Genomic DNA, 26,733 nt, shown 5'->3' with positions numbered 1-26,733 from the left:
GTTTACTATCCATTTTAAATTCTGGTTCTGAACTTAAATTATGACAATTTAATGCAAAAACTAGAAAGCAAGCAGTAGCACAATTTACGCTTGCTCCTTTGAAGCACATTGTCCCGGGTTCAGCTGAAAGCAGGACATGCATGCATTTATGAATATGCTGTGGTTGAAAACTCCTTACCTAGCCATTGGGGTGAAGTTGCAGAAGTGAGTCTTGCAAGTTTTCTAATACTATGGCAGTAAACACAGTTGATAACTATTCAACAAGGTTTTTCTAACTCAAGCACTGATCTTCAGTTTGGTGTCTGAATAAGCTATACTTTTATTAGCCCAGCTTCAGTATTGCTTTAATTTTCCTTGATTTCTTCAAGTATTTCTATTTTTCACAGAGTAAATTCTAGTCTTCAGTGAATTAAAAGGACTGTATGGCTTCCTTGTACAGTACAATGTGACCCACTGGGGCAGTAATCCCCAAATTCAGCCTGTTGCAAAGCTTCAAAATTTCTTACGGCCACAAGCAGGTTTGAATTGTTTGGATGGCATTAATGCATTCTTTTTACCCCTAAAAAACTGGTATAAAGCACTTGGAGACTTTTTTTTATTGTTGTTCTTTTTCTCTGTACAAATCCAGATTTAAATCAGGCCTTTCCAAAAGGAACTTAATCAAAATATGTTGAACAATACTAATAAACTTATTGTAGATATTTCTGTAGCAGCTTTTGTTTCATGTTAATTAAACCTGAGGAAGTGGCTGACTTTTTTTCTTTCTAATAAAGAAATAAAAAGAGCTGTTGACTAGCTCGTCTTTTGTTCATTGTTACCATGCTAGGAGTAGGAAATGGAAATAGCTGCCAGGGTTTCCTTTTGGTACATCTTGCCTTGTTTCTTTGCAATGGAAGAATGCTTGTTGCAATAATCCTTACATACTGACACATGGCAACTGCTCTCTGCTTATTTCAATTTTTTTTTTTTTTTTTTTTTTTTAGTCAAGTCCCTCATCTCCAGAGCCAGCAAATCTTCCTGCAGAAGACCTCAGCACAAGCTCCAATGGTCCAAAACCGGCAGAAATCATGCTAGATGATGACAGAGAAGACCTCTTTGCTGGTAATTCCTTTTTTCTGATGTGTCTGTATAAATCTTTTGCTCTTGGACTGAAAGAAACGTGCTTTCCTGGGAAGGAGGGTGTCCTGGTTTCAGCTCTAACAGTTGTTTTTCTCCTTTCTGGCAGCTGGTGCAGGGTTGTGTTTTGGGTTTAGTCTGAGAACAGTGCTGATAACACACTGATGTTTTAGTTGTTGCGATGTAATGCTTACCCCAATACAGGACTTTTCAGTCTCATGCTCTGCCATGAGGAGGCGCACAAGAACCCAGGAGGGAGCAGAGGCAGGATATCTGACCCAAACTAGCCAAAGGGGTATTCAATACCACAGCACATCATGCCCAGTATATAAACTGGAGGGGGTTACCCAGTTCAGGTCAGGCTGGGTATCAGTCAGCAGGTGGTGAGCAATTTTTGTGCATCACTGCTGTTTCTTGGGCTTTTTCCTATTCCCTTTTTAGTTTTAGATTCTCTCCCCTTGTTATTTCCCTTCTCAGTAGTAGTAGTAGTAGTAGTAGTAGTTTTTTATTATACTTTAGTTACTGGACTGTTCTTACTTGAATCCATGGGGTTTACATTCTTTAGATTCTCATCCGTATCCCACTGGGAGCAGGGGGGAAAGAAGTGGGGGGAGTGAGCAAGCAGCTGAGTGGTGCTGAGGTACTGACTGGGCTTAAACCACAGCAGAGGGTTAAAATCTTTTAGCAGTTTGAGACAGTGATGTACAGGGTTTTTTTTTTGGTACTCAGTAATGTTAGTTAAGTTTATGAAATACAAGTTTCTCAGTGGTGTCAACTGTCAGTGCAGAGTGTGGCAGCGTTAGCTGGTTAGTAACATGTTCTGCTGACAGTAGTACTAGTATTTATGTAATTAACAATATTCAGATCTGTGTGTAGAAAGGATTGAAGTCACATCCATTTTTTTTTCTACTTAATAATGATACAAAAGCTGTCCCAGTCTTTTTTACAGTTATAAAGAAGGATAATTCATGTCATTGGAAGTTGGAGGGTATTCCTTTTTCTTAAGACTATTGTTACAGTGAAAAGATAATGAACTGGCATATGGGACCTGTCATTTCACTGTAAGTCTCTGATACTTGACAGTCCTGCATGTTTTGGAGAAAGATGTGTGAAAGTTCTGATAAATAATCAGTGAATAGACAACACATTTCTAATGCTTCATTTATCCATCACTACTCTGGTGATGTTTCTTGAGTGTCTTAAAACATGGATTATGGTTGCTGACAACTAATAGTTGTAGGAGCCTTAAATATTGAAGAAATGAAGTGTAATATTTGGAGCGTATTATGTACATCCAAAGATGGTTCTGAATGCTTTCTTCTCTATACTAACATTTTTTTGCTATTACATACTGAGTCAGTTGGTAGCCTGTTTTGAAAACGGTCCTCATCTCATCTTCACTGATTCCCTGGTGTAGTAGTTTGAAAGAAACTTGTTAACCTTCAGTTCTGGGATATTTTGTGTGGATACATGTATACACATGTCCATTACCTTTGTTCTGAGCTTGCTAAATATTTGCATATATGTGAATTTATATTTGCTCATGACACTGTTAAGATGTATTGACTAGTTTCCTAATTCCCTGAAAGTGTTTTAAGAGGAAAAAGAGAATAAAGAGGGGAAAGTTAATCTTACTTATTTTGTATTTATATTACCTGATCTTACGAAGACCAGCAGTGCTTTAGCAATGAAGCTTTCTAGTACTAGTAATTTGGTTATTTAGCTTCAGTATATAAACCCAGCTTTTTATAACCACAGAGCCATCTGGAATGAATATTTTAGGAAAGCCTGTTCTCCTTTGGATAGTATTAAAAAAAAAAAAAGAAATAGCTGGAGTAAATATTAAGGGGAACCAGAGAGAAGGAACAAATGTCAGCAGCTAGACTGATTCATCTGAAATGAATGGTGTGAGGATAGCACGCAGGACTGATTTCTTGAGTTTGAGTTTTGCTATGAAAGACACTCTCTTAAATGCATGCAGCACTGAACTGAAATAATCTAACATACTTCATGTCTAACACAAGTAAGACAAGTTCTTAAAAGGTCAGTGTATATGCAGACTGAGGCTAGTGCAAAATCTCAACTAGAGGAAAGAAACAAGAGTGATTTATGGAGCCTAAGAGAATACGACATCTTTCATAGGATACTGTTCTAAGCTGGAAGTTTATGCAATACAGTTGTACCCTAGTGATGGACTTCTGTATTTGTGTCACTGTCAGCATTAGGTGTTCTCAAAAACAGTATCGCTCTGCACTTACAAGTATAACTGTTCTTTTCCTTCTTAGGACTGTTTTGCTAAACAATTATGTTAATCCATCTGATTTAACTTTCTGATACTGATTTGCAATGAATAGAAACAATATGAGAAGGCAGCATAAGGTATCTATTTTCTTGCTTCCAGCATGATTGCATAACCCTGGCTCTCTGAGAGCAGGACTTAATTTACAAGGGAGTGTGACTGAGTTTTTTACTTCAACATGCTGAAATTCCAAAGAAACCTGTCTTGGCACAGCTTATAGGACTGGTTAACTGAAGAGGAAGAGAATGATGTTCCACAGCTTTCTAACTTACATTGCTTCTTCATTGAATTATTAGACACTGTAAAATGTGGGTAAAGGAATTCTATAGGTTTGAAAAGGAGCTACTCTGAAAGGAGGGATTCTGATGCTTTGGGGGCATAAACAATTCTAGTTTTGCAGGGTTATTTGTAAAAAATGTGATAGCATGTGTCTGTAGCTGTTGTAGCCTTGATAAATCTTTTTCATTATTCCATCTAATAATGCAACCTAATAGAAAAGGAGATGAGGGAGAACAAACTATATGATTTCCTCTACTGTTTTAATGCAGTGCAGGACCTGGGATTTTTTTAGGCTTTTTTGACTATACTTAAAACCTCTTTGCTACTTTGTTTCTGCAGCAGCCAAAAAACAGTACATGCAATAAAATGTTTTAGATGCTCATTACCTTGTCTCTAGTGACTCATAAGTGACTTATTAAAACTGGGTTTCCAAGATGGAAGAAAATGCGTTTTCCAGCTGTCATTGGAGACTAGTAAATTTTGCTGCTGTATTTATTAATATTGTGGTTCTTAGTTCTGTAAAAAAGCAAACTTTCTTGGCAAGCCTGCTTAAACACTGTTATCCATAGAATAGAAGTCAGTGTGTTGATTATTTGGCAAAAAAAAAATTATGTTAGCTTACCTTGTAGAGCTCTAACATGCGGAGACCATAATGGTCAGTGCTCTAAATAAAGTAGTGTTAAGAGTAAGCTCAGGAGCTTTAGGGTGCATGTTAAAACCTGTCTGTCCATAAACTGTAGGGTGAAAACCTAAAGACTCAAGTAGTCTTCCAAAATGTTGGCCTGAAGTTCTGTTAGTAGCTGCAGAAATGTGCCGCGGATGGCCTGTGCAGGACATAGCTGTCTGTACCGTCTGCCCTTAGTGCTCATAGATAAAGAGGGGCTCTGCAAAGTTGTTCCAGTGCTCTGTCACTGTTTTTGGAAAAATGGCAAATGACAAGTTTTTTTTCTGTCCTAGTCTGGTGAAAGATTACTTTTACTGTTCTTCTGTTGTTTGTTTGGGTTTTGTGGGGTTTTTTGGTTGGGGTTTTTCGGCTCTGATAAAAGTTTGGAATAGGTTATTCTGTGTAGATATCCAGCTACTGTGTCCTGATGGAAAGACAATGCACTGGGGATTTGGGGTGATATTTGGTGTTTATTTACTTTTTGTTTTGTTTTTCTTCAGGTCATGATAGGTTTATCTTAAGCCTTTTTTTCAGGGAGTTAATTAGAGTGCTAATTTTGTGGACCAGATAAGACGTACTTTAAAGCCCAGCTGAACAGCAGAAATTTCTAGCTGTTGTCTCTCAGACTGTTGTTGTGGTCTCTCGGACTGTTGTTGTGGTCTCTCAGACTGTTGCCTGTCAGATTGTTGCATTTCAGACTGTTGCCATGTGGTGTGTCTGATCAGAAGAATTCGGTGCAGATGCTAGTTGTTCAGTTCTACGTCTCTTCTGCAAGGAACAAATGCACAAAAGCATGTGAACCTACAGCTAGAAGTTAGAAGAAAGAAGATTAGTGGCTGACTGTTCTGTTAAAACTATTTCTGCTTCAATTAATATTATCCTTAGTACTCCTAGTGTAATAGTAAGGGTCATGGGCTATGACTTACGTGTAGTAATTCTTATAGTTCTGTTAGGGTATTTGTCTCTGAAATACTGCTACACCAGGAGAAGTCTATTTTAATAACTTGTCCTCTGTTTTGGACAACAGTTTCTACTTCAGTTTATGTCCACGTTTATGTGATCACCTGAGTAAACTCTTAGAGACAGTTTGCCTTCTTAAGTCATGTCAGAATGTTAGAGGTCTGATATTTAGAAGTGTTACCAGTAAAAATGACTTAATTCAGCTAAAATGAGCTGCTAGTGAGAACTTGCAAACTTGCACTTTTTACGATGATTGATAAATACTGGTGGTGAAAAATAAGCATCTTGGTAGTAATCCATGACAGATGGCTGTTTATGGATTATAAAGTAGGAATTTATGTGTAGAAGTCTTACAGCATTAGACTGTTGGGTGTGGTTAATATGTGCCTATAACTGCCATAAGTGATGTGAGTGTTGGATCCCAATGTGTTCCTCTTAGAGCTGCAGGGAGCCATTGCCTGTCATTGCGCAAAAAGAGCTTGTTTTTGAGAACTTTCCCAGAAAGCAAGACATCTAGATTTCATTTGTCATGCAAATAGTAATACAGAATATTTAAAAACAGAACAAAACCAACCATGAGACCACAACCTAAGTTTCCAGGGGAAAACTAGAAAGAGTAAATGAAGCAAATGTTTCTGAAAGTACCATGTCTTCTACTCTGAAGCCTACTAAATTCATCTTGCCATGAAAAACAGACAAGCAAACAAGAAAAGAAAAAACACAGAAAACAGCGAAAAAATTTCAGTGAAACTTTTACATCTAGCTATGTCATCTGATTTCTCAAAGAGAAAGAATGTGTGTAAGAGACACAAATGCCGGAGGTCATCATAACAAATCTTTTTATTGGAGAATAGATCTTCAGCTTATGTACTACTCAAAGATGCCTTTTCTGAGGAGAAAAGCAAAAGCTAGAAAGTGTAAGAGCCTGCTGTTATCATGTGAGGCTAATACTTCTTTTCCCTTCAGAGTATTTTAATGCTTTTGTTTAAAACAAGAAGTACATCATCCTTGTGTCTGTCCTGCTCTGTTCCTTCACCCCCTTCCACTATCTTTTACATTTCATTCTTCTAGATTTACATAGTGTCTGAGATTCATGCTGACTTGAGGGGAGAGGTGGCATAAATTCTCCTCTCCCTTCCTTAAAAAACTGACTTTCTGCTTTCAAGTAAATACTATTTTTCTCTGTTAAGTTCTTCCAGGAAAATAGAAGAGAAGGGCTAGTAGGCAGCACCTTCAAAAATTTGCTCTTGCCCAACTAACCTGAGGTTGCACAGCTTTGAAAATACTGGCGTGGATGGAGTCTAATGTTACTGGTCTTGCTGAAAGAAAACCTTCTTGCCTTTCCAACTGCTTGTTCTTGCTGCTTTTTCTTTTACAGAAATAATGCACAGCTTAGCAGATAGCTTCAACTATGCTGAACAGTAGCAGGGGGCTAATCCTAGCTGGAGTTCATGTTAACACACAACCTAGATCAGTTCATGATACTGATGACTCTGTGAATAGAAGTCTGCAAAAGAGTGCTGGGATGGAATGTGTTTGTGTTTCATCTGATAGCAGTGTTGGTCTGTTATGTTGAATTCACACACTTTTTCATGAAGTCCTGCTTTTACAGTAGCAAGAATGCTTTCTCAGCTAATGAAAGGGAGAAATCTTTGTGCTTTGAATCATTTCATTACTTGTTTTATAAGCCTGTCCATAATTTGAAGGTACAGAGAAGGTACTTAGTGATGATTAATGGTTTGTATCCCAAACACACATGCTGGAATATAGCTGGTGATAGAAAAAGGAAGAACTGAAGTGGAATTGCCTTATTTTATATTTTTAAATTTTTATGTATATAACATACTGTGTTACTATACTCTGCATAACTTTTTTCATGATAAATGTTTCCGTGAGATAGTTGTTTGTATAATACAAAACATGTATGTGGAGTGCTGTTAGCCAAATGAGAGACCTACCTCTTTTGTATGTTTAAATGTTGTTCTACCAGTCTAAAAGATTTATTTTTTTTTTATTCTTTTTTTTTCCCAGTTGCCTCAGCATGAGTTCTGCCTGATCTGAGGTTTTGAATTAAGGTTGTTTTTTGGTTTAAGATGCAGTATCCTTCCTGTGGCATTTGAGGGCAGGAAGCACCAGTGAGATTCTTCAGAAAAATTTAGCAGTCAGAATAAAGGAATAGTAAGAAAATAAATCTTCAAAGCAAGCACCTTTTCATATTCTCCATTTTTAATATGAACAGAAATTTTTTCATTTTAATATGAACAGAAATATTTTTTCATATTTTTAATATGAAAGAAAGGTTTTAGATAATCTTTTGTTCGTATTAAAAATGGAGAATATGAAAAGGTGCTTGCTTTGAAGGCTAGTTTGAAATCTGTAACTATGGAAGTCTGAGAGCAGCAAGACACTAGCACAGGTTGCCCAGAGAAGCTGTAGCTGCCCCATCCCTGGCACTGTTCAAGGCAAGGTTGTAATGGGCTTGGAGCAACCCAGTCTAGCGGAAGGTGTCCGTTCCAACCCAAGCCATGCTATGATTCTACGAACCTGAAATTAGGAAGAGCACTGCCAGCAGATTGAGGGGAGTGATCATTTCTTTCTGCTCAGCCCCTCATGTGATGAGGCCAGATACGGAGTGCTGAGTGCAGGTCTGGACTACTTCTGTCTGCAAGAGAGACATGGACAGACCAGAGTGAGTCCAGTGCAGGGCCATGAAGATGATTAAGGACATGAAGTTTATAATATATGAGTAGAGACTGAGATAGCTGTGGCTGTGCATCCTGGAAAAGAGCAGGCTATGTGGGGAATCCAGCAATGTATAAATACCTGATGTGAGGGAATGGAGAGGACGGAACCAGACCAATCAGTGGCACCCACTGACAGGCCAAGAGGCAATGGACACCAACTGAAATACAGATAATACATATTCAAAAAAAAAAAATGGTTTGATTTTACTGTTCGGGGTTTTGTTTTGGTTTTTGGCCATGTTGGTTTGTTTTTGTACACTAACCTTTTCACAGTTTTTAAAGTAGGTCTCCACTTTCCTTAATAAGGATTAAGTTATATCCATTGCATGTGCCAGGCTTTAAAAAGTTTGGATGAAAGGTGGTGTATTTTCTTTTGAAAATTAAGTGGTTTGTATAGGTAGAAGTTGCACAGGTCTTTTGCAAATTGCATAGTAAACATTTTTGGTAACTCTGTAACTTGGAGAGGATCTGTTTTAGTGCCTTTTTACCTGCTTGGTAAAATACTTGCCACAGGAAGTCTCATTTGTTAACAAAACTTGAGATCTGTTGGAAAGTCGATTTTGGTATCAAATTCTGTGGTCGGTGTTATCTTTTTAAGGAACTACAATTCTTGAAAATGCACATTTGGCAAGAACCACAGCATTAGTTATTTAAACTAGAACAGGAACCTCTGTATCCAGGAAGTGTGTAGCTTGCCAGTGGCCAAATCCAGGTAGTGGAGTAAAGCACATGGGATTTGTAGAGCAGAGATTTGCATCCTATTTAAAGACAGATGAACTGCTACAGTCTGAGAAAAGTATTCATTTATAATGAACTGTTTTAAGCCCCCAAGAGACTGAAGATAGACTAAAGATAGTCTTACTAATCAGAATGTGTTACCTGCTAGTATTTCTATTTTACAGGTTGTGAGGCAGGGGTGTATTGCAGTTGTGTAACTTCATTTAACAGGTGGCTTGGTCTGCTCAGTTATCAGCCTACGTGGCTAAATCGGCTGTTGTTCAAGGTGTGAAAACTAAAATTGGTGCAGGTAGTGAAAAAGAGCTGCTTGCATGGTAAATAAATAAATAAATCATTAGTTTCCGAAGTATCTCAAGCAAAAATAAATTACTTTGTGGCACTTGTGACTACTCTAAGAGACTGTTTACCTAACAATATAGTTAAAGCAAATTAATTTTTTTTTAAAAGGCAACATATGTTACAAGATAGTTGGAGATGATGTTATTAAACTTGTATATCAATTTTGTGTGTGTGTGCCTGTAATTTTTGTGATGCCTATCTATGTCTATTGCAGGAAACCTTTGCTAACTCAAAATGTTTTCTAGAAGCAACAGAAGAAGTTTCGTTGGACAGTCCAGAGAGGGATCCAATACTTTCACCAAAACCTACTCCTGCAATCACTCCTGTAACACCGGCTACATTAGTAGCTCCCAGAATGGAGTCAAAAAGTGTAGCAGCCCCTGTGATTTTTGATAGATCCAGAGAAGAGGTACGTGGTAAACTTCTAAATTTTGAAAATGTCTGGTTGATTTTTTTTTTTCTTTTTTTTTAAATCATAGTTCCTAAATGTTGACTCATGGGATCATCCTTTCCTAAGAAGTAGGTAAAAGAAAACTGATGATGTTTATTTTGCATATAAAGCTTAGTGTGAATTTGACTCATGACAATACCTTAAGGTAGAATCATAGAATAGTTAAGGCTGGAAAGAACCTTAAGATCATCTAGTTCCAAACCCCCTACCATGGGCAGGGACACCTCACAATAAACCATGTCCCCCAAGTCTCTGTCCAATCTAGCCTTGAACACTGCCAGGGATGGAGCATTCCCAGTCTTTCTGGCCAACCCATTCCAGTGCCTCACCACCCTAACAGGAAAGAATTTCTTCCTTATATCCAATCTAAACTTCCCCTGTTTAAGTTTTAACCCATTGCCCCTTGTCCTATCACTACAGTCCCTAATGAAGAGTCCATCCCCAGCATCCCTATAGGCCCCCTTCAGATACTGGAAGGCTGCTATGAGGTCTCCATGCAGCCTTCTCCAGGCTGAACAGCCCCAGCTTTCTCAGCCTGTCTTCATATGGGAGGTGCTCCAGTCCCCTGATCATTCTCCTATCCCTCCTCGACTTGTTCCAACAGTTCCATCTCCTTTTTATGTTTAGCAGAGCAGAGGGGCAGGATCACCACCTTCAACCTGCTGGTCATGCTCCTTTTGGTACAGCCCAAGATACAGTTAACTTTCTGGGCTGTAAGTGCACATTGAGGCCGGCTCATGTTCATTTTCTCATCGACCAGCACCCCCCAAGTCCTTCTCCGCAGGGCTGCTCTGAATCTCTTCTCTGCCCAACCTGTAGCTGTGCCTGGGATTGCTCCAACCCAGGTGTAGGACCTTGCACCTGGCATGGTTCAACTTCGTGAGGCTGTCATTGCCCCACTTCACAAGTGTGTCAAGGTCCCTCTGGATGGCATCCCTTCCCTCTAGCATTTTTATCAAACTTACATTATATGAAAGACTCTGAAATTCTGCATTGTTAGATCTCAGGCAAGTATCAGAAAGTTTTCTGTTACTTTTCCTAAGCTCTTCTGCTACAGAAAACCTTAAATAAAAAGGTATTTCTGCCTTTTTATTAGAGGCGTATAGAAACATCACAAATAAGTGATTTTTTTTTTTTGAAGCCTGGTGTCTCCTGGCATTGTTTGTGATACAATGAATATTTATCCTAAGATAAATATTTACTAAAATATTGAGGCCAACAAGTCCTGAGAAAAGCTTTTGCCATACTAAAAGCTTTTACAGGAAGGCTTCAGTCTTAGAGAATCATTTATGTTGGAAAAGACCTTTAAGCTAATCAAGTCCAATGATAAACCTAGCGCTGCCAAGTGCACCACATGAACTCTGTTGCAGTGACAAACCGTGTTAGAAATTATATTCATTCTGTGTTTGGTGGTGAGCCTGGCAGGGATTTTTAATTAAACAAACATACTGACTTTTCTCCTCTTTCCTCTATACCCTTATTCTTGTAATCATACATAACATGGAAGCACATAACCTGGTTAAATATGGCATATCTTTTTCCTAGATTGAAGAGGAAGCAAATGGAGATTTGTTTGACATAGAAATCAATGTATCTGACCCTGAGAAAGTTGGTAAGTTCCTCGAGCCTAGTAAGGCAGGTAGTAGACTGTCTTATCCCTTGAAGACTATTCTGAGATTTTAGTGTGATTTCTCATTCAGTTATATTTTGGCAGTTATTAAGAGCAGAAAAGAAAGCTGTTTTTTGTAAATTTCGGAACAAAGAGTGTATGGAGGGATTAAAAAAAATTGCCCTATGATAAGAATCTTAATTTTCTTACAGGAGATGGCATGAATGCTTATATGGCTTACAGAGTAACAACGAAGGTAACTAGTGCAACAAATAGTTGCAGATAACTTTGTATCATAGCTGAGTGGATGGATCGGTAATTCACGACAAATTTATTTTTATTTTTTTAAGACATCACTTTCCATGTTCCACAAAAATGAATTCTCTGTTAAAAGAAGATTCAGTGATTTTCTTGGCTTGCACAGCAAATTAGCAACAAAGTACATGCATATTGGTTACATTGTGCCTCCAGCTCCAGAAAAAAGTATTGTAGGTAAGTATAATTCCTGTAAGGTTGAATTTAAGCATGACATTTAAGTACTGTAATAAAAATTAGGTATTTTAATAAATGTGAGGCTTGTCAAATAAATAATTTTTCTGGACAATATTACTTGTTGCTTATCAGGTGGTCTCAACATCATACCACCTTGTTGTTCTTTATCAAATACTTTGTTCTCTATTTTAGAAAAGTTCAGGTTAAATTGGAAAGATAAGTACTGGTTTCTTCCTAACTCAGACCAGCATTGATAATAAGGAAGACATTTCTCCGAATACATGGCCTTCTGTTTCTTATCTATCATTCCTTCTTCACTATTGCCCTTCAAGAGCTGATTAGTGTATCAAAACAAGAATGTTAAATGAGAGTTTATTTTTAACTTGTGCTGTTGTCAGTTGCCTGCAATATAAAGAGCTTCATACATGCTCTACTTCTAATACTGTTTCTTTAATACTCTGTTTCTTTTGACCACCGTGAACGCTAAAACCTGTACTTAATTCTTCTTAATTCAGAAGACACTTTAGTAGTGCTAGTCTATGTGAATGCCTTGAAGAATCAGATCTGAACTAAGAAGCATGTGTGATCTATTGAAGCAACTTCAGTTTTATGCTCTTAAGTAGTAGAGGTTCTTTCATAATAAATAGATCCTTAAAACTCTAAAACCTATTGAAGTCTTTTGGCTGTCTCATATAAATAAGTGATTGGACTCTAGAACAATGATATGTGGGGAATGGCAGGACTCTGGGTTTGGTTTGGTTTTTTTCTCTAATAGTTTTGAATGTAAAGCTAATGAGAGCTGCAGCTTTTCACGTAAGTAGGAATAGGCAGACTGAGTAGATGCAGGCAGCAGAAAGCTTGGAAAAATCAAGCTTTTTAGTTCTGTGGAAAAGCATGGCATTTTTCAGTGAGACTGAAAATTTGGTCTGAATTTTTGGTAGTTCTTGAAAGTAATGTATGAGTTTATAATAATCAGTTTTTTCATTTAACAAAAAATAGCCTAATTACAAATACTAAGAGGACTTATAAAGATGGAATAAGGTTTCTAGTGCCTGTTGGACGATACAACATTTAACTCATGTGTGAGAGTGTGCAGTTACATGGAAATGTAGTACTTGCATGACAAATTCATCTGAAGACAAAGCTTGGACTGGATCTGAGGTACCACTGGAACAAAGCCAGCATAAAAATTTGATACATCTGGAGGTAACATGGTGGGACTTATTGCAGTCTATGCAAGCACTGGCTGTCACTTCAGATTCTTGTATAGAGACTTTGTTAAGCTACAGATAAATTGGGAAAACACATAGACTCTGTGGGACATTTTCCAAAGAGCATGAAACTCCTGCTTTAAACTTAAACTTCAGTGCACAGGTAGTATTAGGTTCTGTACAAAAGTATGCAGTCTATCTACTTCTGATTTTGCATGTAAGACTAGATTCTAGGCTGATTTAAAATGAGGCATCTTAAACAAGAGGTGACAAAACACCTGAAAGTAAGATGATGTGTTTAAAGCATGTGTTAATTTTTTAAGTCTTAACAGGAACAGCATACATTCGGTGTTACACACTGTATTGTACAGAAGTCCTTAGTCTGTTCACTCTGTTACACTGTTGATAACACATGGAGTTTTAAGCTCTAGTTATATTTTGGTGACAGGTGGGTGGGGATGGCATTTCAGACCTTAGCCACAGATTCAAGTCGCCAGTTATTGACTGTGGAATAACAGGATAAAACTGAGTCAGTGGTGAGATGGAGTTGGGCATTTCATCCAAGCTGCCTCACTGCTTATGTATGTGTGTTGGGAAGTTATGTTTTCTGGGTTTAGAAAATAATCTGTGAAGTTACGGATCCTTTCCAGTGAGGAATTAGAAGAGTGCTTTGGCAACAGAAACTGCTTTTACACTTGCATTTAAATAGACTTACATTAGCAGAGAATTAAATTTAGCATGATACCTGGAAATAACTGTCAATATCACAAGGCAGGAATTAATCACATTGGACAATTGGTTATTACGTATTAATTTTTTTCCTTGTTATCAAATGTAAAGGATCTTTTGTATTTAACTGCAGCATTTCGTGCTTCCTGCAGTGAAATATTAATGAATAATATGTAATGTAAAATACGAGGCATGTGAATTACCTCACCTCAATACTTTAATCTTGATACTTAAAGATAAATTTGAAGACTTACATTTCAGTGTGTAGTATATTTTAAATATATCAATCAGACTTATATTCATGACGTCACAGAGGAGGGGAAAAGTAAGGCTTCAGTGACAGGTTAAGTAATGCCTTCTTGTTCCCATAAGGATGCTGTTTGTCTCCTTGGTGGGTTTACTGTGTGAAACTTCTAAAGCCAGAAGGGACACTGGGAGAGGAACAACTTTGGGAAGTGTTGACCTGGCAGGTCACAGAGCACATATTCGGAATCTCAGACTTAGAACTTTTAGCTGGGGAAGCACAGAACTAACAGAGCAGGTCTGCTCTGCTCTTGTGAGACTTCACTTGGAGTACTGCGTGCAGTTCTGGTGTCCTCAACATAAAAAGGACATCGAGCTGCTGGAACAAGTCCAGAGTAGGACCACGAGGATGATCGGGGACTGGAGCACCTCCCATATGAAGATAGGCTGAGTAAGTTGGGGCTGTTCAGCCTGGAGAAGAGAAGGCTGCGTGGAGACCTCATAGCAACCTTTCAGTATCTGAAGGGGGGCTATAGGGATGCTGGGGATGAACTATTCATTAAAGACTGTAGTGACAGGACGAGGGGTAATGGGTTCAAACTTAAACAGGGGAAGTTTAGATTGGGTGTAAGGAAGAAATTCTTTCCTGTTAGGGTGGTGAGGCACTGGAATGGGTCTCCCAGGAAGATTGGGAATGCTCCATCACTGGCAGTGTTCAAGGCTAGGTTTGACAGAGACTTGGGTGACATGGTTTAGTGTGAGGTGTCCCTGCCCATGGCAAGGGGTTTGGAACTAGATGATCTTAAGGTCCTTTCCAACCTTAAGTATTCTATGATTCTGTGAGTCTATGTTTGGATTGTATCATAATATACCTCACTTGTGTTTTAGGAAATAAGAATAATTAAGAATGTACAGTGTTTCATGGTGGTTTTGACAGGAATCGGGTACCTAAACTCTTTGGGGTTTAGGTCTTTAGCAAGAAAAATGCTGACCACCATCTGATAGTTTTTTAGTTCTTGTGTTGCTGAGGTTGAATGTATTTCCCATACCATGGTGTATCAATAATTCTGGCTCCCCTGTCACAGTTTTTTTGGCCACTCTTGACTTGGGCAGAAGAAACGATGTAAGGCTGCATGTATTTTACTCTACTAATTTTATTCTCCATTCAGTTCATAGTTGTTCATATGCTTCAGAATTTTCAGAGCTGGTTAGTTTGCCTTAGTTGACTAAAAATTTCTAGTTTTAGAAATTAAAAAATAATAGAATAAAAATATTGGTAATAATAGGCTTATGAGATTTATTTTGCTATTCTGCTTTCTCTGGGTAACTGATTTCTTCTTCTGAACATGAATGACCAGTAAGACTGTGATCTTCATTTAGATTGTCTTCATAAATGCAAATTAAACTAGTTTTGTGTAACTTCTAGTCACAATTAATATATTACAGGTAATTGCATATTTCACAGATCTGATTCCACAAAACCATGCAGCATGCAGCATTGATGTTTCTTCTGTTGACATGTAGTGTTTTTCATTGCAGTTTGACTCAAATACATAAACTTCGTGAGCTTTGTCTTCTAATCACATCAGTTATGTTAATGATTGATTTATGATAACATCAGTATGATGCTATTTTCTTCAAAGGCATGACCAAGGTTAAAGTTGGCAAGGAAGATTCTTCTTCTACTGAGTTTGTAGAGAAAAGAAGAGCAGCCCTAGAGAGGTAATGTATGTTTCTAAAACTTGGTTAGCCTCAGAATGACCTGTAATATACTACATGGCTCTGTAATTGGGGTATGGGCCATCTTAGATTGGTTCTGGAGGCTGTACGCAGCTGCCAATTTTTTGTGTAGAAATGGAATAATTCCAATAAATAATGGGAAAAGCAGCCTCATTCATAGAGAGGATTATAGTTAACTCTTTTCAAACTGGATGGTGCTTAAAATTAAGATTGTAGAGGTTCAGTAGGTAAAACTTTATCACTTTATCTTAGGCACTTTAGGTTTAAGGAATCAAGGCATATGAGCAGTGTATCTGTTGCATGGAAAATCAACTCTTGGGCAGTGAGACAGGTGAAAGAGACCTTCAGTCACTTGAAAGTAAAATGGCCTTCTGACAAACAGTACGTGAATGAGACTTGCTGAATTTTGGCATAAGAGATACTTGATCTCTTTCACTCAGCACTGGTATACCACTAATATTGTTCAAGTACCTTTGCTGTGGAAGGGTACTGTTGCTGATCCACTGCATCATTTTCCCCTATGGGCATGGCTAGTAAAGCCTTCAGAAAGTAAATGTTAAAACTCACATAAGTATACAGCTTCAATTTTGGTATAATTTTATAGTATGCTGTGAAGTTCGAGAGCTTCACACATTATCTGTTAGGTCTTTCAATGTACAATCTAAAACCTTTGACTTTACTGTTACGTGGTCTGTTGGTCTCATATGATACATATAGATTGTTGTAATGCAGTCACATCATATGAGACCAACAGACCATGTAACGGTAAAGTCAAAGGTTTTAGATTGTACATTGAAAGACCTAACAGATAATGTGTGAAGCTCACGAACTTCTGGAGTTCCAGAGCCAATCTGAAACAAAAAATATGCGTAAATATGGTTTGAAGAATCACCAGAGAAGGGAAGGAATGAAGGGGCATGGAGACTGAGCTATCATCTGGCCCTTTAAGAGATGACATTTTAAGAGTATTCAAGCCCCATTAGATAATGAGGGAGGTTGTGTGCTGCACTGTGCCTGTTCTTTAGATGGACACTTCTCAGTGCTGTCAGGCTCATTAACTCTGTTTTGTTATCTAATATTTTAATTTTTAAAATCATAGGTACCTACAGCGAACAGTAAAACACCCAACCTTGTTGCAGGATCCAGATTTAAGACAGTTCTTGGAAAGCTCTGAGGTATTTAAGTTCTCTCAAGTTTCCCTGTTTGTTTCTAGATATGGTAACCTACAAAGCTATATGTTCTCTTTGTATTGAGACCTAATTCCCTAAATTTGCATGCAGTCAAATTGGGCTGTAGCCTTCATGGGACAGAATGTCAGAGGCTACTTAGGGAATGGTGTGCCTCTGCCCGTAAGAAAACCTAGAGTGGTAGTGTCCAAAGGCTATTTACTATTGCTATCCGCATGCAAGTTGTTCTGTGCAGTTCTGACTGAAGCTCATTATGCATGGTGAAAATCCATAATTAATGTTACTGATTGTTACATAAGATCAAGAGTTAAACTGGTTTGGAAGCAGGTCTTTTGCCTTGAGGAGTCCAACTTGAGATGTGTTGGCATGATAATGTGAAAATACTAGCAATGCTGCTGGCCAGGCTAGATGTTTTGTGAATAGAGAACTCCAGTCACTCATGCTATCAATCTGGCACCTTTCACAATATTTAGTATATTGTTAAAGAGACATAATATCTCTTTATAAATGTGCATAGTGGATTCACTGTAATACTGAACTGTCTTTGGCCAGTGTCAATATCTTAGTTATACTAATAAGTCACAAAGACTTCACTACTGACAAAAGCATCAATAGCTAACTTATGGTGGATTTGTCAATGCTGCTGACAGACAAAACATCTCATTGAAGGGTAAATGGTCTGACATAAGGGCCACCTTGTATGGCATATTCAAACCAGCCTGAATAATCATATCAATTAAATTTGTTATCCCTGAGGATTTCTAAGTACATAAGCAAATACTCAGTTCTCTTAATATGCATGAGGTGGGTTTTGAAATCTTGCCTGTACTGAAAAGTAGAAAGACACGAACCTTTTATAATCAGCAGACAGTGCAAGTCTTGCATTACAATTAAATGATTTACGGGGTTTTTTTTTATCTAATCTGTTGTAAATCTAAGCTTTTCTGTTACTGTAGTGGCAGTTTGTTTTCAGTAGTGTATAGGTGGTTAGTTTAGGACGTTTGGCTAGTTGATAACTTTGAAAAAGTGGGTTATTTGTTCCATTTAAATGTAAAAATGTAGAAGTAAATAGTCTGTATTTTTAACTTTTCCTCTTGAGAATGTAAAAGTAGTAAATCTGAGAAATTAGATTCCACTATATTATAACACATAGGAGTAAAGAAAACACTATATCCTTTTCTTTTCCCCTTGTGCCCAGTTAAACCTCCATTCTTTTAACCAGTCTGTTTGCCCTTATTTGTCATTCAATTCCAGCTGCCGAGAGCAGTTAACACCCAGGCTCTGAGTGGAGCAGGAATATTGAGGATGGTGAACAAGGCTGCCGACGCTGTCAACAAAATGACAATCAAGATGAATGAATCGGATGCAGTAAGAGCTGATTTTTCGGCTTGAATAATGAGATGAATTAATGAGCTTCAACAATTGCATTTTAAAGCTGTAGAAGTAGAAAATGGGTTATTAATTTGCTTATTGGCTTGAATTCTTAGCTTTATCAGTTGACCACCCTGGCAGTGCCTGGATAATTTGGTTCTTTAAAACCAGAAATGTTGTTGGTAATCTAATTTGTAATGCTTGACTCTTTCATCTTTTGTCAGTGGTTTGAAGAAAAACAGCAGCAATTTGAGAATCTGGATCAGCAACTTAGGAAACTTCATGCCAGTGTTGAAGCATTAGTCTGCCACAGAAAAGGTAACTATATTTTTTGTGGCTGCATGAACTTTAGGAAATGGTGGTGAAATGAGAACTTAGCGTGTCAGAGCTCTTAAGTAATTAATAGATATATGGGATATTTTAATGCAAAAATCTAATTGCACCTTTTATTCAAACTGCTCTGGCTTTTTTTTATACCTGTTTTTAATCTTAACTTTAGCCAGAATATCTGTAATTCCTAAAGCTACTATATTGATTTAGCATAAATATTTTTCTTGCAAAGATTCCATACCATACCAACTAAGTGACCCTACCACAACAGACATCTGTAAATGTATCTTTAGATCTCATGGCAAGGGCCATTTCCTTCTGAATATAAAGTGGCTGCATAAATCCATTTAAACATCTTTTGGTTCAGTATTGCACTGTTAACTGAGTTTAAACTGTTAAACAGGAGTTTACTATTCTTAGATCAGCTACTGTTAAGATAAACTTTTCTGGAAAGCTAAGTAGTCTCAGAATACCAGCTTTTGGTTTACTTACTTCAGAAAGAAGCAAAGCTTGTAAGTTTATATTTTAATCACCTGTGCTGCTGTTTTGTCAAAGATTGCTTTCCATCGGATGATTTAGAACACCCAAAACATAAAAGCTTTGATCTGTAATTCAAGGAAGACCATAAGTGTGCCTTCTGACACCACCATGTTATCTTAAAATATGGGATCACCTTTCAGCTCTGCACTTTTGAAAGTGCTGAAGCTGTCCTAAGTTGCTTTCTCATGACTCTTATCAGGAATTACTCTCAAAAAAAAAAAAATCTGTTGGCCAGATGTCCTCAAAACTAAGGGGTGTTTTTAAGAACAGTGGAAGTCTTTGTTTACTATTGGTTTGACACCTGCTCATACACTTGAAGGAATTTTTGTTTTGGTTTGGTTTTAGGGAGTTGTGTTTAAATTGTAGGTGTTTTAAGTATCTGAAGGCATTTTGCTTCTATAAACATTTCTGCTGTTCTGATGTTTCTGTAGAGGCAACACAGTTGCAAACGTACCTTCATTTTTAATCCTGAAGTAATTTTGATTAACATTTGTTCAAAGGTCCTTCATAGGACTTAACTTAGTACAGGATGACTTACATGGGATTTGATGAGACAATTGCCAAGCTCAAAACTTTACCTTCATGGATGTCAGCCATGCTAATATGAGTTTGATTATTTGTTTTTCTTTTAAGGCATGTCAGAATGTGGCAGCACATTACAGTATGCACAGCTAAAGGTACTTCAGTCAATACAACAGTCCAACAGAAATAAATTCCACACGCAGGCATAGCGGTTTTGTGAAATGGTTGGGGTTTTTTTTCAGCTCTGAGCTGCATGGAACAACTGTGCTACAGACCTGTTAAAATTATTCTGAATTTGCTCTGTAGGTGACTTGGCTTTTGTTTTGTGGGCTTGAATTTCCTGTGAACTAGGCATTTGGAAAATAAGTGAAGTGACAGGTTTTTTCCATTTATTTTGCTAGACAGAATAGGCATGACATTTACAGGCTCAGCAAAACTTTTTCTAATGAAGAGAGGTTTTGTGCAGTAGTTTTTATCCAGTTTCACTGAGATCTTGTATGTTTTATCATGAGCTTTAGGAAATACAGCTTGTATTTTCATCTGGTGAAGTTAGGGTTAAAATAGGGCAGAGGTCTCTGCTCCTCTGATCTATGCTGCAGAGTAATATAACAAACTAACTACATTGTACTGAACATTACTTATGTATTTCAGAGCTTTCAGCCAACACAGCTGCTTTTGCTAAAAGTGCTGCCATGTTAGGTAACTCTGAGGACCACACTGCTCTATCTAGAGCTTTGTCTCAGCTTGCAGAGGTTGAGGAGAAGATAGATCAATTGCATCAAGAACAAGCTTTTGCCGATTTCTATGTCTTCTCTGAACTGCTTGGTGATTACATTCGTCTCATTGCTGCAGTAAAAGTGAGTACTACTAGGAAAAATACTGATTTTCATGTTTAAAGTCACATTCCTCAATTGTAGATTTAGGGTAAATGTATAGGGTAGATTGGGTAAATCTTTAGATTTAGGGTAAATGAATGTGTGCATTTTTCACACATTATAACACAGTTAGGACTAAGCTTTTGCATTAAATCTAGCTGAGTAAAATGAATGCATCCCTGATTAGTTATTCCAATGATAAAAATGAATGTGATAAAAAATGGGAATGGATTAATAAGATCCTGACAAAATGTAAATGGTGAGCACCACCTACTTTGAGTAATATTATTCACAGTATTTAAGGACTAAGGACACCATACATTACCGTGTCTAAGCAAACTGTACTTGTTCTTTCAAGTTACTTATTTTTAAGTAGGTTTATTATGAGAACATAATTTGTCTGTATTGGTAGATAGTTTCTGTAAATAAGAAGTAGATACAATTTGTATCATTTATTAAATTATCTGGTTTTTAGTGTAAGTCATGCTGCACAGCATTATTAGGTTTTGATATGGGAAGGGGTGTCTATGAATTTTAACCAAGAGTATCTTTAAACTTCCCAGGTTGTCAAAGTATACTACCTTAGTCCATTGCTAGCAAAAATGTATTGCTGAATATCCATATAATCCATATGTATGAACAGTTTGCTAGAATCTGCACTTACAGTGTATTTGCATAACAGAACACTTTCTAGTGGTTGTTTTGGAAGTGTCATCATGGAATCAAGCACATAAAATGGTTTGGGGCACTAAGGTGTCTGCTCTGAAAAGGCTTCTGCATACCCTGTTATTTGTGGAAGGTACTGAGCTATATTAGCATGCTGTCAAATGAAATGCAAGAAGACGTGTTGTAGATACGGTGAGGTTTCTTTAAGCGTACTCATTCCAAAATTACCTTTTCCTACCAGGAATTTAGATAGCTCTAACAACTCCAGTTGTTTAATAAATTTGTCTGTCCTTACAGGGTGTGTTTGATCACCGAATGAAATGCTGGCAGAAGTGGCAAGATGCTCAGGTCACTTTACAAAAAAAACGTGAAGCTGAAGCAAAGCTCCAGCTTGCCAACAAACCTGATAAATTGCAGCAAGCTAAAGATGAAATAAAAGAGGTAATGTTACCAAGCATTATTTTGGAGGTCAGACTTTCTGCATTAACTCATTCATTCTGCACTGGTGCACTATTTATGCTTCTTTTTTGTTTGTTTGGTTTTTTTTTTGTTTGTTTAGTTTGTTGTGTTTTTTTTAACAAATCACTTCCTCATTTGCTGTTTTTCGTATTTACCGAAATTGTTAAAAGGTGTTTATTTAAAATACTAAATGTGTGCAGTTGTTACTCATTGTAAATTCTGAAAGGCAGTTAATACTGTCCCTACAGAGTCTGGGAAATGGGAGGGAGGAAACATGGACAAGTTAATGCTTTTACCTGTTAACAGATTGCTTGGGTAGAACAGAGGGACACCTTTTGGCTTCTAAAGATATAATCCAGTTAAGACAACCATTAATGAAAACTGTTCCCATATTTTGCTTAATTACACAGCATATCAACCCATATATATATATATATGTATGTATATATGGTGTAATTTCAGTAAAAATAAATCTAATGTTGAAGTGTCATAATTTATACACTTTTTCTATCATGCTTCACTAAGGAAATTGAAGAGGTAGGACAACTTAATTATTTAACATCAATGCATTCTGAATATGCACCAGTATTCTTCCTCAAATAATGGGAGAACATTATTGCAGATTTCAAGCTGTCTTATGCAGTTAATTTGCTTGGCTTCATCATTGGTCACAAGCCCCATGCTGCTTTGTTCTTTCTGCCCTTCAGTTTATTTTGCATATGGTATTGAAGTCACTCATTAACTTGGCCTTTTCGTCTTTTTTTTTTTTTACTGGGAAAACAATGTCACTCGTGTGACCACATTTTTGTTGCCTCTCTTGGTGTCACCCATCCCTCCACTATAAAGTGAGCTGGAACCCCTCATCAAAAATACTTCCTGAATATTGGAAGTAGCAGGAAATGCTCAGTGACCATTTCTCAGTCCCAATATTGAAAGAGTTAATGATGTTGTTCCTGAAGGATTTACTTTTCCTACTTTATTAGATGATTATAGAATGTTGTTAGTAAACCCACAATTTGAATATGCTGATTGAAGGCTATTGCTGCCACTGAAATATGTTCAGAGTTGCTGAATTCTGCAGTAGTAGTTCTTCTGGCAGAGAAATTGTGAAGTGGAAGCCTGTATACAGCTTGAACTTCATACATGACTGCCTTTTGCAGATAAAAGGCCAAAGAACAGTCCTAAGAATACCTCATTGAATAAGGAGAAATTTCTGCTTGTCAGAAACTGTAAAATGGCAGACTGCTATTCAGAGATAATTTTTATAGGACCTGACATTTGGATTGGATGAAACTGGGATTTTGGAAGCCTCAGAAGCTTTCACTGAAGTCTCAGGCACTTCTGGTTGCTGTGGTAGGAAGGCACAGGCAGTCTTAATCTATCTTTTCTTTAACTGAGTTTTGTATTGTTTCAGTTAATTAGTAACTCTAAAGGCTGTTCTGTTATAGAGGACATCCTATTATGACTTATTGCATAGCTTCATAATGTATGTCTGAAAAGGCAAAAAAGGTATTCTGAATAAATATAAACTAAAATTATAAACACATAGATACTTACTGGAGCATAGATGATGTTCGTCTCATATCACAATAGTAAATTGACACTGCACCATAAAATGTTTTTGTGAATAAATGATACCACTGGATTGCTAACAGGAACATGCTATATTTAAGTATGTTGCTTCCCTGTTGTCTTTCTCTGAGGAAGTTAAGTGTTACTGGATATATTGGCTCCCATGATTAAGTAAATATATTGAGATAAGCAGATACAATTTCATTTTAAAGATGTTAGTCTACATGCACCCAAAGTGTGAGGCCTATAAGTTTGGGGTTTTTTTTCAGTGTATCTGTACAGCTAGCTTAAATTTAACAACGTAATAGATGTGTAAAAGTAGTTATAAAGTAATGCAGATGATGAGCTCTTGTTGTGTAACTGGGTATGTTTTCCCATGAACTAAGGAGAAATGTGATCTAGTGTCATATATTGTTACATGAATGCCACGTTCCCAACTCTTGCTTTCTTGTTTAGTGGAAACTGTTCTCATAGAATGTGTGTGCTTTGGCTTCTTTAAGCAATATGCATTTTGACTGAAAAACTAACAAACATGTCCTCAATAGCTTATCATCTGCAACAGAAATATGTTAATTATATACTTGACTATAGGCTGAGATGAAAAGTTAATCACCTCTTCTGGGACTGGGAAAATACAGGGAACTAACTTTTGAGACTCTTTCATACTTGATTGGACAGGTAGCCACAGAAAGCTTACAGGTTCCTTTTATAGTAGTGTTTGTAAATGGAATAGTAAGTAAAGCTTTAGAGATTCCTTTCGGTTTCTATGGAATGTTTAAAAAAATGTTATTATATGTTCCTTAATTGCAATACTAAGGTATTTTTATGTTTCATCTACAAATAGCATTACCTTAGAGATACCATTGTTTTAATTGATCTGATGACATCCTATTACACAACTTATCATTGAATCATAGAATGGTTGGAAAGGACCTTAAGACCATCTAGTTCCAGCCCCCTGCCACAGGCAGGGACACCTTCCACTAGACCAGGCTGCTCAAAGCCCCATCCAACCTGGCCTTGAACAGTGCAAGGGATGAGGCAGCCGTATCTTTCTCTGGGCAACCTGTTCCAGTGCTTCACCACTCTCACAATAAGGAACTTCTTCCTTGTCTAACCTAAATCTCCCCTATTCAAGCTTGAAAGTATTTGAAACTGTCTTTGTAAGACCTTCCCTTAAGAACACCAAAGAACCCTAACAGGTCCTTCTCAGCTCTTGAGTGACTATCACTGATACACTAAAGAAAGTTCATGTGTGTACACACACACTGATAGACTGAATGGACAACACAAAGTCTTATCTCTGCATGTCTTTTGTTTCCTTTGCCAGTGGGAGACAAAAGTTCAGCAAGGGGAAAAAGATTTTGAACAGATCTCCAAAACCATTCGCAAGGAAGTGGGAAGATTCGAGGCATGTATAATTTTGTCCAAGTAAATGACCACTTTAATGTAGATAATATTGACATTCCAAGTAAAATTTGTTAAGAGGTTAATATGCCATAATTTATTTATTAACAGAAGGAACGAGTGAAAGACTTTAAAACTGTTATTATCGAGTACTTAGAGTCATTAGTGCAAACACAGCAGCAGGTAAGATAAAATTTAAATTTTGTACAAAATAATACTCAATACTTTCCGTATTAGGTTAGTAAAAAAACCCTGGGCTTTAAGTATAGCCATTTCTAAAACATAAAGAGCACTACTTCTAGTCTGTACTGTATTGCAGAATAACAGTGATTGCAGTTTCCCGGCTATTGCTATGCTCCCTTGTGCAGCTCTAATTGAGGAAAGTAAGGGAGAATCTCCCTTAGGGATATGAGCAAGCAGAGGGTCTTGTCGTCTTCCGAAACTGAAGTAATACTTTTTTTATAGATTGGAGTAAATTGTAATGAGTGTGTGCTTAGACTTACAGGGTTGTATACTTAAATGTTTATTGTTCTTTTAAAAAAGTATAAAATCTGACAGAGTATTGTAAAGCAGTAAAATAGATTCCAGTGACTTCCTAGAGACTTGTCTGGAGTTTTTCCTTCATTTATTCCAAGAATATAACCCTTAAGTTTTGTTTCATGAATTTAAAAAAAAAAAAGTTACCCTTAGAGGTAAGAACAGCAAACTGACCTTATAAACAAATTCTCTATAATTGTATTCTCTAGCATTTTGTTCAGTGTGTGGTAACAACTGTGTTGCTATTAGCAGATTTGTGTATTTATTACTTGTATTTTTCCTTGCTTTATGTAATAACATGAATGAATAATATGAAGCACCTATGTTCTTATTTTGTCCGGTGGACACAAGTTTATCACAAGAGGAGGAAGGTATATGTGTTTTTTAACATTCACTGCTTAATAATGAGTGGTTTTCCCTTCTCTTCAAGCTAATAAAATACTGGGAGGCATTCCTACCTGAAGCCAAAGCCATCGCCTGAAAGAAGAGTATTCCAAATGACAAGACACTCTGGATGCTTGTCCTGGATAAAACTAAATTCCACAATGAAATCACTTTAAATCATCCAAATAAACCACACTATATTTTAGAAATTAACATGTGGCTTTTTTTATATACTACAGCATTTTATTAACAAGCTGCATGTCCTGACCCTCTCTGAAGTGGACTGTGGCATGATGTTCTGCAATACATTGCTGAATTGAACACTATTGTGTCTTAATACTTGCACTGAAATGTGCACTGCAAGGCCAGAAAGCTAATATTTTTGTTCTTTACAATACAATGTTCTGTAGTATGTTTACCTGATCTTTATGAAACAAATTTAATTGCATTGATTAATGTTCACTTAAAACATTCCTGTACAAAAATCATGGGTTTGTGATTACAATAATAAAGGGATGTACCTTGTGAAACCTTAAGTGCTCTGGTTTTGTGTCTGTAGATATTTACTGATGTTCTTAGAAGCAGTATTTAGAATCATAGGCTCATAGAATGGTTTGGGTTGGAAGGGATCTTAAAGCTCATCGAGTTCCAACCCTTTGCTGTGAGCAGGACCACCAGTAGAGCAGGTTGCTCCAAGCCCCATCCAGCCTGGCCTTGAACACTGCCAGGGATGGGACATACAGAACTTCTCTGGGCAACCTGTTCCAGTGTCTCACCACCCTCACAGGGAATAATTTCTTCCTAATAGTCTAATCTAAATCATAGAATTATAGAATAGTTAGAGTTGGAAAGGACCTTAAGATCATATAGTTCCAACCCCCCTGCCATGGGCAGGGACACCTCCCACTAAACCATGTTGCCCAAGGCTCTGTCTAACCTGGCCTTGAACACTGCCAGGGATGGAGCATTCACAACTACTTTGGGCAGCCCATTCCACTGCCTCACCACCTTCACAGTAAAGAACTTCTTCCGTATACCTAATCTAAAATTTTCGTTTATGTTTTAACCCATTACCCCTTGTCCTATCACTACAGTCCCTAATGAAGAGTCCAACCCCAGCATCCCTATAGGCCCCCTTCAGATACTGGAAGGCTGCTATGAGGTCTCCACGCAGCCTTCTCTTCTCCAGGCTGAACAGCCCCAACTTTCTCAGCCAATCTTCATACAGGAGGTTCTCCAGTCCCCTGATCATTCTCGTGGCCCTCCTCT

General features: G+C 37.4%; 1 protein-coding gene across 2 annotated transcripts in view; it reads left to right on the top strand.

Moving 5' to 3' along the window:
- Nucleotides 1-26,000, top strand: part of SNX2 (sorting nexin 2) — a 31,620-nt gene extending 5,620 nt beyond the window's left edge. The window contains exons 2-15 of one of the 2 annotated variants that reach the window (XM_061346044.1): nucleotides 984-1,101; nucleotides 9,385-9,548; nucleotides 11,136-11,202; nucleotides 11,412-11,455; nucleotides 11,550-11,691; nucleotides 15,518-15,596; nucleotides 16,714-16,789; nucleotides 18,056-18,169; nucleotides 18,397-18,490; nucleotides 20,216-20,421; nucleotides 21,403-21,546; nucleotides 24,467-24,547; nucleotides 24,655-24,726; nucleotides 25,511-26,000. In XM_061346044.1, coding sequence (XP_061202028.1) covers nucleotides 984-1,101; nucleotides 9,385-9,548; nucleotides 11,136-11,202; nucleotides 11,412-11,455; nucleotides 11,550-11,691; nucleotides 15,518-15,596; nucleotides 16,714-16,789; nucleotides 18,056-18,169; nucleotides 18,397-18,490; nucleotides 20,216-20,421; nucleotides 21,403-21,546; nucleotides 24,467-24,547; nucleotides 24,655-24,726; nucleotides 25,511-25,561 — 1,452 coding nt within the window. In that variant the 3' untranslated portion in view covers nucleotides 25,562-26,000. Of the gene's footprint in view, nucleotides 1-983; nucleotides 1,102-9,384; nucleotides 9,549-11,135; nucleotides 11,203-11,411; nucleotides 11,456-11,549; nucleotides 11,692-15,517; nucleotides 15,597-16,713; nucleotides 16,790-18,055; nucleotides 18,170-18,396; nucleotides 18,491-20,215; nucleotides 20,422-21,402; nucleotides 21,547-22,089; nucleotides 22,294-24,466; nucleotides 24,548-24,654; nucleotides 24,727-25,510 lie in introns of those variants that run through there. The other variant, XM_061346045.1, reaches the window with a different exon arrangement.
- Nucleotides 26,001-26,733: the final 733 nt, after the last annotated feature.

Source organism: Neopsephotus bourkii, unplaced genomic scaffold (genome assembly GCF_033783945.1).
Source record: "Neopsephotus bourkii isolate Nb327-2 ecotype Australia unplaced genomic scaffold, CSIRO-AGI_Nbou_v1 NB_256, whole genome shotgun sequence".
Lineage (NCBI taxonomy): Eukaryota > Metazoa > Chordata > Aves > Psittaciformes > Psittacidae > Neopsephotus > Neopsephotus bourkii.
Note: the sequence above shows the minus strand (reverse complement) of the source record. Positions and strands in the feature narration are given on the sequence as shown.